Source organism: Callospermophilus lateralis, chromosome 2 (assembly GCF_048772815.1).
Source record: "Callospermophilus lateralis isolate mCalLat2 chromosome 2, mCalLat2.hap1, whole genome shotgun sequence".
NCBI classification, from domain to species: Eukaryota; Metazoa; Chordata; class Mammalia; order Rodentia; family Sciuridae; genus Callospermophilus; species Callospermophilus lateralis.
The window spans coordinates 17,656,822-17,669,472 of record NC_135306.1 but is presented as its reverse complement, the minus strand read 5'-3'; the positions used below and the strand labels follow the sequence as shown (position 1 = coordinate 17,669,472).

General features: G+C 45.8%; 1 protein-coding gene across 1 annotated transcript in view; it reads left to right on the top strand.

Annotated features, from left to right (window-relative positions):
* Pappa (pappalysin 1) overlaps positions 1 to 12,651 on the top strand; it is a 226,608-nt gene that overhangs the window by 199,264 nt on the left and 14,693 nt on the right. Inside the window, exons 19-20 of the mRNA XM_076843159.2 lie at positions 932 to 1,041; positions 9,788 to 9,859. Coding sequence (XP_076699274.2) covers positions 932 to 1,041; positions 9,788 to 9,859 — 182 coding nt within the window. The remainder of the gene's footprint in view (positions 1 to 931; positions 1,042 to 9,787; positions 9,860 to 12,651) is intronic.

Sequence of the window (12,651 nt, the reverse complement as noted above, 5' to 3'; positions counted from 1 at the left end):
TGTAAGGATTGGCCTGGCATGAAGCCATGGGTCCCCTCTGGGCAAGTGGTACTTGTGCTGAAGTCTGGAGGAGGGTCATTAGTAATGTGCAAGTTGAAGAGGAGTGGGAAGGGTCCAGAAGGTCCAGGAGAGGGTAGGGACCAAAGCTCAGTGGAAGGGGAACATGGGGACTAAGGGGCTGAGTTGCATTTATGTCCTCAGCTCTCACTTGGTAGATGCCCAGGGTGTCAGGCACTAGGCAAGACTCTGAGATGAAGCAACCTCACCTCTATCCTCCTAGGCACCCATCTGCCTGTGGAGCTGGGGCAGAAGGGAGAAAGAGAAACTCATCAGTGCCCGTCAGAAAGAGTGATCAAATGCAGTCGTCATTGAGAAGATGCAGAAATCAGCGTAGACATCTTGGGGTGGTAGAAAAGGCCTTAAAGAACTGATGGGGTTTGGTCCTGGGAAGGCAGTCTTGGGGGATATAGGAACAGATGGGTTGAAGCAGAGGTTGAGAAGTTTGGGGCTCAGATGGAAGCCCAAGTGTATAGAGTTCAGTGCCACTGGACGAACTGAGTCCAGAAGGTGGTTGGTGGAGAGAAAACCGACCAGATCATGAGAGGCACTGAAGGGCAAGCAGAGTGAACTGGACTTTGTCCTGGATGTGGGCAACACCGGAAAGGTTTCCGAGCAGAGGAAGATCATGACCCAAATAGGCTCAGGGCCAAGGAAATGGTAGCTGCCAGCTGGACTGGAGACAAGTGGTTGGAGTCAGGGAGACCAGAGGTGGCCCTGCCAAGAGAGTTCACTCCTTTCCCCTGCCCTGAGGTTGGGACAGACAATGTCCACTGGGGACCAGGGAGTGGCAGTGCCCACTCTATGGGAAGGCAGCTCCTGGCCACTGGGAAACAAGGGCTAAGATGCCACCTTGTGCTGTGTTTCCCTTCAGGGTCAGAGTGTGCCACCTCGTGCCTGGACCACAACAGCGAGTCCATCATCCTGCCCACGAACGTGACCGTGCGTGACATCCCCCACTGGCTGAACCCCACACGAGTGGAGGTGAGTGACCAGGGCCATCCAGCTGCAGCCGATGAGGAGGGAGGTGCCGTTGTAGAGCCCTTACCATGTCCCAGCCCAAAATTCATTCCTTTGCCGCTAGTGTCACATTTAATCATCATACCTGCCCTTTAGAGTGAGGGCTAGCTCACGATCCTTTCTCCAGGCCATAACTATTCAAAACTTCCCATCAGGCTCTGTGCTGAGGGACTTTTATTTATTGTCCCTCTCAGTTCTGATAAAAGAGTAGGATTAAGAGTCCTAATGTACCTAGTGTACAGGTGAGGAAACCGAGGCACCAAGAACACATAGGTAGGGGGTACAGAGCCAGGTCTCAGTCTAGTGTCGGGTGGGATGTAAAGTGACACTGTTTGGCTTCTCTAACACCCTCCTTGTAGCTGAGCGCTTTATGTAGCCTTGGACTGGGGGACTCTTTCTTCATGCTCTACCAGTTTGGTGGGAAGCAATTACTATGTGCATTAGCCGCAGGGAATAGTCACACCTCTTGTTTATGGAGCACTTACCTTGTTTATGTGCCTGGGGCTTTGCACACAAGATAACATTTAAACCCGCTACTGATGGAAGGAGGAAGGAGCGGGTGTGGTTGTTTGCACTCCTGGACACTGAGACCTCAGAGTGTTTTGAAGAACCCAAAGCAAGGGCTTGAACCCAAACCCAAGTCCAAACACCGTGCACTTCCCACAGCACAAGGCTCCCGTTCTCCTGGCCAGATGACTGTGGAGGCCCCCACCTGTAACAGTGTCAGTTTGCCTCCGAGGTGGGTTGCTCTCGCTTTCCCTTATGTCACCTGATCAGCTAGGGACCCCAAACTGATGTGGAACCCATTCTTGTCCTCCAGGACAGCGTGGTTCCCAGGCCTCACGGATTGGTCTGGACATTGGCTCCTTACCTTGGAGAAGTGACAGAAGGAGGTGGGGGCAGGTGAGGTTCAGCCAGCTCTGTATCGCTCCACCAGCCTTTCTGCCTGGGGTGTCAGGAACTGCCGCCTGCCCGCCTGCTGCAGATTGAGCCCTGGATAGCTGGCCAGAACCTGATAGGGGGTGTACTGTTTCTCAAATGAGCTGAGGGCACGGTTTCCAGGGCTTACTCAGCGCTCTGGGCAAGTGGACTTGGCCAGAACCCTCGGCTCCCCTGAGCACCCTGCTCTGCGTCTCCCCTCCACGATCCTTCCACTGTCTCTCCTTCTACTCCACTCTTTTCTGTTTCATCATTGTTTCTCCAATTTCATTTCCTTTTACCCCACCCCGACTTTCCCACTCTCTCTGTCCTCCTATCTCATTCACACTGGTCTGTCTCTCTCTGACCACTCGTCCCCTGCTCATCACCATCCTCTCTCTTTTTCTCTGTACATTCACAGGAAATCCTGAGTCCTTTACCTCAGGCTCCTTGATCAGATTCTTCCTCCTCCGGGTGCCCTTCCCAATTCCTATGCTCGAATCCCCACTCAGATTCTCCCAGAGTGCCTTATACATGGATGTGCTGAGCACCTGAGTCACATTCTCAAGGCCTCTGGAGATTCCTAAATCTAAGCCCCTAGTTGTTCAGAGAAGCTGAGGATTGCAGAGGGAGGAATGGTCGGGATCACATGGGCAGTATAGCCAGACCCCCAGCCGGGACTTGTGATTGGCAGCTCCTCCAAACCCCAAAGCAGCTGAGCGTTACTCACCCACAGAGCTGACACAAGAGACCTCCCTGTCACCCCAGTATCAAGAGTCTTCCTGGCCTGGTGAGGCTCTCATTTGAGGTCTTTTCCATCCCTTGAGTGAATTCCCACCCTTCCCTCTGTGAGCCGGGGGCACTAAAGAGTTCAGTTGTAATTCACTGTGAAATAAATCCAGGGATTTGAAAGCCTGCAAGCCGCCCACCCCCCTAGTCGCCCACCCGCTGCCTGCCCGCTCCAGCCCCCACCCAGTTCCCCAGTCTGCCTGCCTTTATTGATGCCGGCCTACCGAGAGAGCCATAACGAGGTTCAGACCTCCACCAGTCTCTGGAGGCCTCATTATCCAGGAGGAAAAAAATGTAGAAAAAGGGAGGAGGGCGAAGGGCATAGATTGATGACTTCCAGGAATAAGGCAGCAAAGCTGGCCCCTGCTGCAACCTTGCCCTTCATGCACTGAGAGCTGCACAAGTAAAGCTGCTGGTGCAGGATTTCCAGGCCCAGGGAGGCCCTGGATAGCTCCTCTGCTTCCTGAGGGTTGACCTCTGTGCAGTACTGCAAGGAAGATGGTTAGAGTGAGGTTCTGCTCCAGCACCTCCTGCTTTTGCCCCAGAGTAACAGTGAGAGGGGTCGCAACTGCCATCAAGAGATGCCTTCTGCAACCAGACATTGGGCCACGCACTCCCCACCCGCACACACACCCCTGCGTAATAGGTGGGTGTTATCAGTAGAGGAAATGGCATCTCAGAGATGGCGCCTCTTGCCTAAGAGAAGTTAGAGAGGGACCTGACCCAGAGCAGCCCAATGCTGCCATTTGATTCAGAAACTCCAGCAGTCCCTGGGGAATATAAAATAATAACAACAAAGGCAAGGCACGCTTACTGATTGCTTATCAGGAATGGGCGGGCAAAAAGAAAAAGGAAAAAAAAAAAAAAGAGGATGTTTATAGCACCTGCTGATTTCTGTGGTATAAATACTTCCACCAGAGCAGGTGTCAAGATATCTAAATATCCATCGCTGAAAGCAAAGTTGGGAAGACACAGACGCTTCTGGCCCTCTTGAGCCTGTGCAAGCTGCGGCCCACCACTGACACTTACCCACAACAGTCTCTGCACGCACTGACACGTCTGATGACTATGTAGACGAGCAGAATATCAGCCCTGAGATCATGCGTCAAGATTACAACACGAGAACAATGAGCTTGTGCGGGCAGGATTGTGGTCATCTTATTTACCGTAGCACTTCCCTCAGTTCCTAGTGCACAGTTGATGCTCAGTAAATATATATGGTTGCTGAGTCAGGTGACCAAGACTGTAGTCCAAGTCCTGGCACCTTCATACTCTATGTCTTGGGGAAAATTCTATCATTTCTCTAGATCACGGTTTCCTCATTTGTGAAATGAAAGCTAGGCCTAGATTTGGTGTCCTACAGTCAAACACCTGCAGAACCTGGCAGGTAGGATAAGTAGGGGAAACAGGCTGGCATATCCTATATATTAAACACCTAGGCATGTTATTAACATTAGTGATCCTGGTGTTTACTATGAATACTACATAAAGACAGAGAGACTGACAAAAAAACACAACAAACCCCCCTGTGCATAGTACCTAACTTAAAAAAAAAATAACTTGAGAAGTTTTAATTTTCCCTTTCTTAAGATGTAACTTACACAAATGGGAAGCACGAGGCTTGAGACTTGATCAGTTCCTATGCCCTGTGGACCCCTGAAATCACCACCACCCACATCAGGATGTGGACCTTGCCTACTCCAGGATGTCACCATCAGCGGGGCGGCTGTTTTGGGTCTCCACCTCTGCAGTTGGTTTTGTTGATTTTCAGACTTATAACTAGAATCACACAATGTATGTCTCATATGCCTCTTTCATTTCCATATTTTAATTTCTACAAAGAAAAACATTAGGTTCCCCTTTTCCCCCTAAGTCATCCTCTTCTCAACTTTACTTCCCCCACATGCACTTTTGTAAGAGAAAGCAGTATGGAGACCTGTTCCTCTAACTGAATAAATGATATGATGCAAACCTGACAATAGTCAGAAATGCCCTCTGTCTTGATGCTGGAGAGAAAGCAAGGAAGGGTGGAGACTGTGGTGAACTATTAAAAAACAAAAACAAAAAAAAGCACATCATTTTTGTAGCCACTTCCGGTGGGAGGTGGGTCTAGTCAAGAGCAGCAATGAGGAAATGTGGGCCTTGTGTGGCCCCATATTTTGTTTTTTCTTCAATACACTGAATCTGGAGTTTTTAAAATCTGAAGTCACTTTTTCTTTTCTTTTACTATTAACAACTAATTCTGACCGTCTTAGTCACTGGAGTGCCATAGCAAACATTTCTGCAGGTTGTGTAGCCTAGAAGATGCAAGATTGAAAGTTTAGGATGAGATAGACTCTTCCAGCCTTGATATCTGAATTCTGGGGATGGAAGCTTTTCCCATCAGCTCCTAAGAAGCATGGCCAATCTGCCCCTGCAATGCTCTTTGCTGAGGGATGCTGGGAGATTGACATAAAATGTGTCTTTAGGATCCTGGTAGGAGAGCCTTTGGCTTTAACAATGGCTTCTATAAAAAGAATGGGAGGAGGAAAGAGAGGAATGGAGTGAAATAGGGAATGAGGAGGGAAGAGGCCATGTTTGCTAGGGCACTTCCATAGATGTCACCTTACTGTGTCTCTGTCACATCCAATGAGGACTGTACCTCACTTTACAGTTGAAGATGAGGCTTGGAGAGGTTACAGCTGCCTGGTTTACATAACCAATGTAGTTGAATTAGCCAATTCTGCTTCATTACAACCTTTAAGTCAACCATCCTCCACATTTTGAAAAAACAGACACATGCAGTACATGCAGACAGAGGATGCAGAATTGCTTCCCTGAAAAGAAGATGACATGATGGACCGCCATACCAAGAGTCTGAAGGTCAAAGGTAGAATGGTTGTGACTAGTAAGTCCAGTCCATCTTCTGTGTAGATGAAGATACCAGTTTCCCTGGAGGGGAAGCTTACAATGGAAGAGATGCGGCCAGAGTATATTGAGTAATTTCACATTCACTCATGGACGCACTCTTACATTCACTCCTTTGCCCGTTTGTTTGTTTGTTCCTTCATGCATAAACGTTGACCTTGTACTTCCCAATGGCAGGTGTGCTTTAAACACTAGGGTCTTCCATGACAGCACATGGAAGAAACCAGAAGCTCAGTGACAGATAACAAAAGGCTGATAACACTAATTGATAGGAATCACTAGGAGCAGGGCCTGTAAGTCAAGGAAAAAGGAGAACTTATCTGAGTCGACATCTAAGAGGGGATCAGATCTGGGCCTCACCACGAGGAGACCCTCTGAACACTCTCTCCCACGTCTCGGACTCTGGTTGGGACCTGTCTTCACTGGCCTTCAGTTTTTAGATACTCTGCTTCTCCTACATTTATCTTAGAGTCTCTCCACCTTTGTGAACCTTGATCTTCCCATTGTTTGCCCGAGTGACCTGTTTTCATAATGATGACTTCAGTATCTCTGAGACTTTGAAGTACCGTATGGTATTCAAAGTGTAAGATCTTGAAGTCAGACAGATTTAGATTTAATTGCTGTCACTGTGTGTGTGTGTGTGTGTGTATGATTTGGGGCAGGTTGTCTAACTTCTTGGTGCCTTGGTTTCCTCTTATGGAAATCAGAGTAAAAAAATAATACCTATGAGATGAAAGCTCCAAGCATGATGCTTAGAATATAATAATCATTCATTTTATAAATGGCCGGATCCTGGATGGAGACAAGAGGTGTTTGAAGCCTTCAACCTACCCTTACGAAATTTCAGGAATTGATCTGAGAAACCATTTCTCTAACCATTTATCTCAGAGCATCCTCATGACAAGCCTCTGACATTTCCAGTTCCCAGTCATGTGATTCCTTTAGTTTGGGGCTCCTGAGGATGATGGTGATGATGGTGTTGATGATAGTGGTGGTGCTGATGGTGACAGGGATACCGCTGGTGGTGTTGCCGATGATGCTGGTGGTGACGATGGCAGTGGTGCTGGTGTTGGTATGATGGATGTTAATTGAAGCCAAGAATGAGAGACAAGTCTATTCTCCCTATCCACCAAGGCAGGAAATGGAGCCTTCTTACCAAATCTGGTCTGAAAAGTCTCTGCCTGGCCTAAATGTCTTCACTGGCATTTGGAGAAACAAGGCTGACATTTGAGGGGCCCCTTCTGGGATCTCTCAATCTGTGGCATAAACAGCTTAGCCTTTCCTTCAGCTCCCAGTGCCTGTCCCCTTTCCCAGTTCCCCAGCACACAGAGGGGCCCTGTAGTCAGACAGGTGGGGCGAGCAGCCCTGAGTAATAGTGGAAAATCCAGAAGCCTTGGAAAGATAAATAGGCTCACGCAGATAGTATAAAAGTCCTTTTTCTGAACTCACGTCAGGTAAACCTCAATTGACAGAAACTTGTACAACCACATCGTGACATTCCTACAGATGGATTAAATTAGCTCTTGGGTAAACAGGGGGAAGGATGGGGATCCAGTCCCTGGTGGGTCCCCATCTTGCTGTTTTCTACCTCTTGAATCTTTACAATCACCTTCCAACATCTCTGGATTTGGGTTGGTGGCAGATTCAGAATCAGGGAAAAAATTTCACTGAAGTTTCACAGAGGAGGAAAGCAGGTGATCTTGTCCACTCTGGTACCATGGCTGGGAAGCAGAGAGAGGAAGGAATATGAAGTCCATTCACAATTCTCAAATATGTATTTGTTTGCTATGCTCCAGGCCTGATCCTGGAGGGAGTCAAGAAGTGCCTTCAACCTACCCTTATGAAATTTCAGGAATTGATCTGAGAAACCATTTCTCTAACCATTTATCTCAATGCATCATCATGATAAGCCTCTGACATTCCCAGTACTTATTCACACATGGAAGAACCAAGACTCCTATTAGAAATTTACAAAGGAATATCAAGTTATAGTTGCAACCACACCTGCCCTACTCAAGATCTTTTGGTCTTCTCATAGACTACCTTATGTGTGTATTGGGAAATGGTAGAGGGTGTCAATAGGGAGCCAGATAGAAGATGTCACATTGAGAAACAGATTGGCACATCATCATGTGAAGCTCCTTGTTCAAGATCTCTAATTTAATTCAGTCTACACAAAGTTAACCCCCTAAATTGGCAGTTAGCCTGGCACTGAGAGTTCTGAGACTGTGTAAGAGAAGAGAACAAATAGGGAAGTTATTTTTCATTGGTAAAATGGCCTCGACTTTGAGATGGATCTATTCCTTCATAGCCTAAGTATTTATTGGACTTCCTCTGTGTGCCAGGCCCTGTTCCAGGCATATGAGATCTCACACATGAGCCAGTGATGCTGTGGAGCAGAACAGAAAGGCACCAACCCATTCCTAGCTTGGAGTCATGTGATTCCTTTTGTCACAAGCTTGCCAAGAAACCTAATTACACTTTGGCTTCTATATACATCTGCCTTCAGGGAGAGAATGGGCTGGTCACATGGATTCCCCACATTCTGGCCCATATGACTGTTCATTTCTTAATTAAAATTAATCAATTGGCATTCAGCCAGGAGAGCGATCCCTGACCATATAGACCTCAGTTGTTGGTCCCTGACGCAACTACCTCCCATTGTACAATTTTTTAAATATTTATTTTTATTTATAGGTGGACATGATATCTTTATTTTTATGTGCTAAGGATCAAACCCAGTGCCTCACACATGCTAGGCGAGTGCACTACCTCTGAGCCACAACCCCAGCCCTGTACAATTTCATTTTTAAGAAAATAATCATAATCTAGCAATCAGGGCATCTATAGTGAGTAGAAAAGGAGCTTTTAAGATTCTTATGATAGTTCCTTTCTGTACAGTATTTTCTCTTACTAGGTTTGTTTATCACTCTTCTTTCACTTACTTTAAAAATATACCATCATGTTGGATTTTATGCTAGAAGTCGTTTTAAATCATTTCTGGAACAATTGCTTGTTTCAAACCTTGGCTTCTCTACCTTGGAGCTTGGGGAATTTATTCTCCTGTGACACAAGATTAATGCCCACTTCACAGCAGGGTGGCAAGAAATAAATAAGATAATGCATAAAGTAATTAGCACCACAAATACACTCAGTATATTTTAGTTGTCATTATCATCATCACCATCATCATCATTATTATTAAGGGAGGCTATAAATAAGTACATATATGCATATCTACAAGCGCTGCCTAAGCAGATTGGTAAATGCACCACAGAGGAAGTAAGTCTTGGGAGATATTTAAAAGATACCAAAGATTCTTAAAGTACCCAGATGGGGAAGGGTATTTTAATGAAGAGGAACTGCAAAAACAATATTCTGTTACAAAAGCCCAGGCAGCCTCAGCCAATTATATCCATGAGATGAGGACAACAGGAAGGGTCCCTGCTTTGCTAGGGTTCCAAGCGGAGTTTGGCTTGCTCATCCTTCAGAGTACTTGCTCTCAAACCACAGTGTACATCAGAATCATTGAAGAGGCTAGATTTGAAAATGAAGAGTCTAGTCCCTGAGATTCAGATACACTAGATACATAACAGACTCAAGGAATTTGCCTTTTTAATTCTGATGACAACAGTCTGCAGGTCCTGCTTGGAGAGACCCTGCTCCACACCTTGCTCTCGTCTCCCTGCTGTGGCCACATACACACATGCACATACACGTACATATCTGCACAGACTCACAAACACCAAACTCTACTTCTCCCACCTTATCCCCAACTACACCAATAGGTCCAAGGTCAGTCAAGAATTTTCTGAAGGGCCTTTCTCTTCAGGTTTCCATCTCCCAATTCCGCTTCTCCACAACTATTGCTCCTGCCAGGGAAATACAGAGTCATGACACATACGGTGAACACAAATATTGTTTTAATCTTATGGCTCCTGTTATTACAAGTACCTGGGCAAGTTCTCCATGTAAATATAGGGTGAGGTCAGGACTTGGAAAGCCTGAGTGGTGGAGTGGTTGAATGTGGTGCCAACAAAGAGGTGGCTGCCTCCAATCCCAAACCCCTCTGACCTCTGTCTCCATCTCTCTGCAGAGAGTTGTCTGCACTGCTGGTCTCAAGTGGTATCCTCATCCTGCTCTGATTCACTGTGTCAAAGGCTGTGAGGTGAGTCACAGGGAAGTACTCCTCAGCTACCTAGAAATAATTCTAATGTTGTTATGCTATGCTTGTGATGGCTACCATTTACCTTGCCAAAAAAGGGTCATGAGTATTCCTTGGGCAGACTTCTTACAGGGATTAGCAATCCCATTTTACAGATGCTGCAGTTGAGGCACAGAGACATGAAGAAATATATTCAAGCTTGCAGGTTATAGATAGCAAAGCTAGCAATCCAAGGCAGGCTTTTCTGTCGCCAATGCCCGTGGCCTGCATAACACTGGTTCTGTAAGAAAGGAAAAGAGGGAGGCAGTATTGATCAAGCATCTCTAATGTGTCAGGAAATTTATCATCATTACCACATTTAGCCTTTACAGAGCTACAAGAGGCAGTTTTTTCTCATTTTCATTTTATTCATGGCCTTTATTTGCAGATGAGTTCCTTGTGCCCCTCATCTTAGTATTCACTCATTCTTCAACCACGGAGGTAATGTGGATGCCTTAGATCCAACCACTGAGCTGAAATGGAAGAACCTTTCAGTCCCTTGAGTGCACAGTTGAGCCATTCCCTAAGTCTTGGCCTTATGGAGACCTGGACCTGTGTGCCAGTCGCAAGCTTGAAGGTGGCAGGTTCTTGGGATACAGATGTGTCCTCAAGAGAGGGCTAATGAAACCCAAAGACCTTTCTGTGTGTCACTCTTCCCCCATTTGGGTCCCTCTCAAATGGAAGTAGAAAGGAGGCTCAAAATCTCCTCCAGAAGGATGTCCACTCTCTGTGAGCCTCCCTAGAGCTCACCAAGGAAAATGCAGGTGAAAGGGACTAAATTGTGCTATGGAAAAATATGCACTTGATGGAACTCTTAAAATGGCAGAATGAGAAAGGCTCTTCTAGAGCGTGTAAACCTAAAATTTGATTTTAAAGATGGGGAAATGGTGGCCTAAGCAGAAGCCAGGTCCAGAATTTGATGGATTCCCCAAACTGGAAAAGATCTTAGTGTGATCTGGCTCTACTTGCTTTTTGAATAGACTAGGATATGAAGGCCAGAGAGGGGAGGGACTGGTCCGTGTTTGAACAGCATGAGAGCTACAGAGCCAAAGCGAGAGCCTAGGTCTCTGATTTCTGGGCTACCTCCTGCCATGAGCCATTCCCCGATCTGTAAGTGTCACAAGACAGTCTGGGCTACACACTTCTTTCTATAAGGTGTGGCAGCTTCTCAGGGCACTTGACATTGCAGTATTGAAGAACTCCCACTCTTTCAAGCTTCAGCCAGGAATGGCAAAACCAAAACCTTGCTGCTGTTGCTTTCCTCCATCTCTCTGGATCAGCCCAGCATTTTTGGAAAAGGGAGCTTCAGTTACCTGGGCACACCTTCTGCTGAGTCAGCAGTCTGGGCAACCAGTGTGACAGCAGAATTCGATCCCTCCTTTGACTCAGCAGTGAGGCCCCAGAGACCCTTACCTGTCAGGCTCCGAGCCCTGACAGTGATGCTTATCACTTTCGCCCTTGCAGGTGCCCCTGCTCTTCTCCTTTCCTCCTTGGCTAAGAGTTAACAGTTTGTATCTTATTAAGGGCTGAAAGTATGCTTAGAAGAGGAATAAATCCTGAGAGCAGGGAGGAATCATCAAGCTTTGAGTGACTCTTGAGATAGCCAAGATAGAGAAAGTTTTTTTTTTTTTTTTGGGGGGGGGGGGCGCTGAGCCCCTTCTCCTCTGCTCCTGGTTGTGTTCAAAATTGATCCCTTGCTTGTCCAGCAAAGCTTCACTGAGTGCCTATTATATGCTAGTCACTAGTCTAAGTTCTGGAAATACAATGGTTTTATTCGAATGAAAATAGTAACTATCACTCACCTGCGATATTTTCCTGTCCTTCATCCATCCATTCATCCATCATTTTATTAAGTAAACATTCACTGAACATTTATTTGATAAAAGTTTTGCTCAAATTACCATTTTGCTAGGAAATATGGGGGACAAAAATGGATGACTCTTATTCCTTGTAAATAAAATAAACAATTAGAGAAAGACTCACAAGTGAATAAAATAGATAATTAAAGAGAGAATTCTAACAAGATATACCAAGACTCTAACCAAAGCAAGGACAAGAAGCTGTTGAAGCACAGAGCACCCAGGGGGTGATTTAGGGAAGGCATTTTGGAGGAGCAATATTTGCACTAGATCTTGAAGGACAGGTTGTTTTCCTCATGTAAAATAGCAACAGGAGTAAAACCAGTGATGGGAGAAATTTCTAAGCAGCAGAGACTTTCTCATGCTGTTCCTTGTCTCTAGAAAGTCTCCCTCCTCCACCCCCCACCTAATTAACTCCTACTCATCTTTATCATCTCAGCTGAAATGTCATTTCCTCAGGGACACCTTTACTGAGCTCCCTGACTAAATCAAACGCTTTACTCTAATAGCATCATGTACTTCTCCTTCATATCTCTTATCAGAGTAGAAACTGGCCAATTACATGTGTGATTATTTGATTAAAGACTTCTTCTTCACTAGAATGTAAGGTCTAGAGGTGAAGGAGATAGAAATGTTCCCTATTATGTCACTTTCCTTAGTGCAATGTGTATATAGCAGGTATTTGATAAATAGTGTTGAATAAAGGATGTATATATGGATGGACAGACAGCTATAGCTACAGGAAAGGCCACATAGGGAAAGTAGCTAGTAATGAGAATGGAGATTTTTTTTTGCAGGAGCCAAATTAAAAAAGAAAAATAACCACTTTCATTTATATATATATATATTTTTTTTCTTTTTCTTCCTTCTCTTCTCTGGATTACTCATTACCAAACC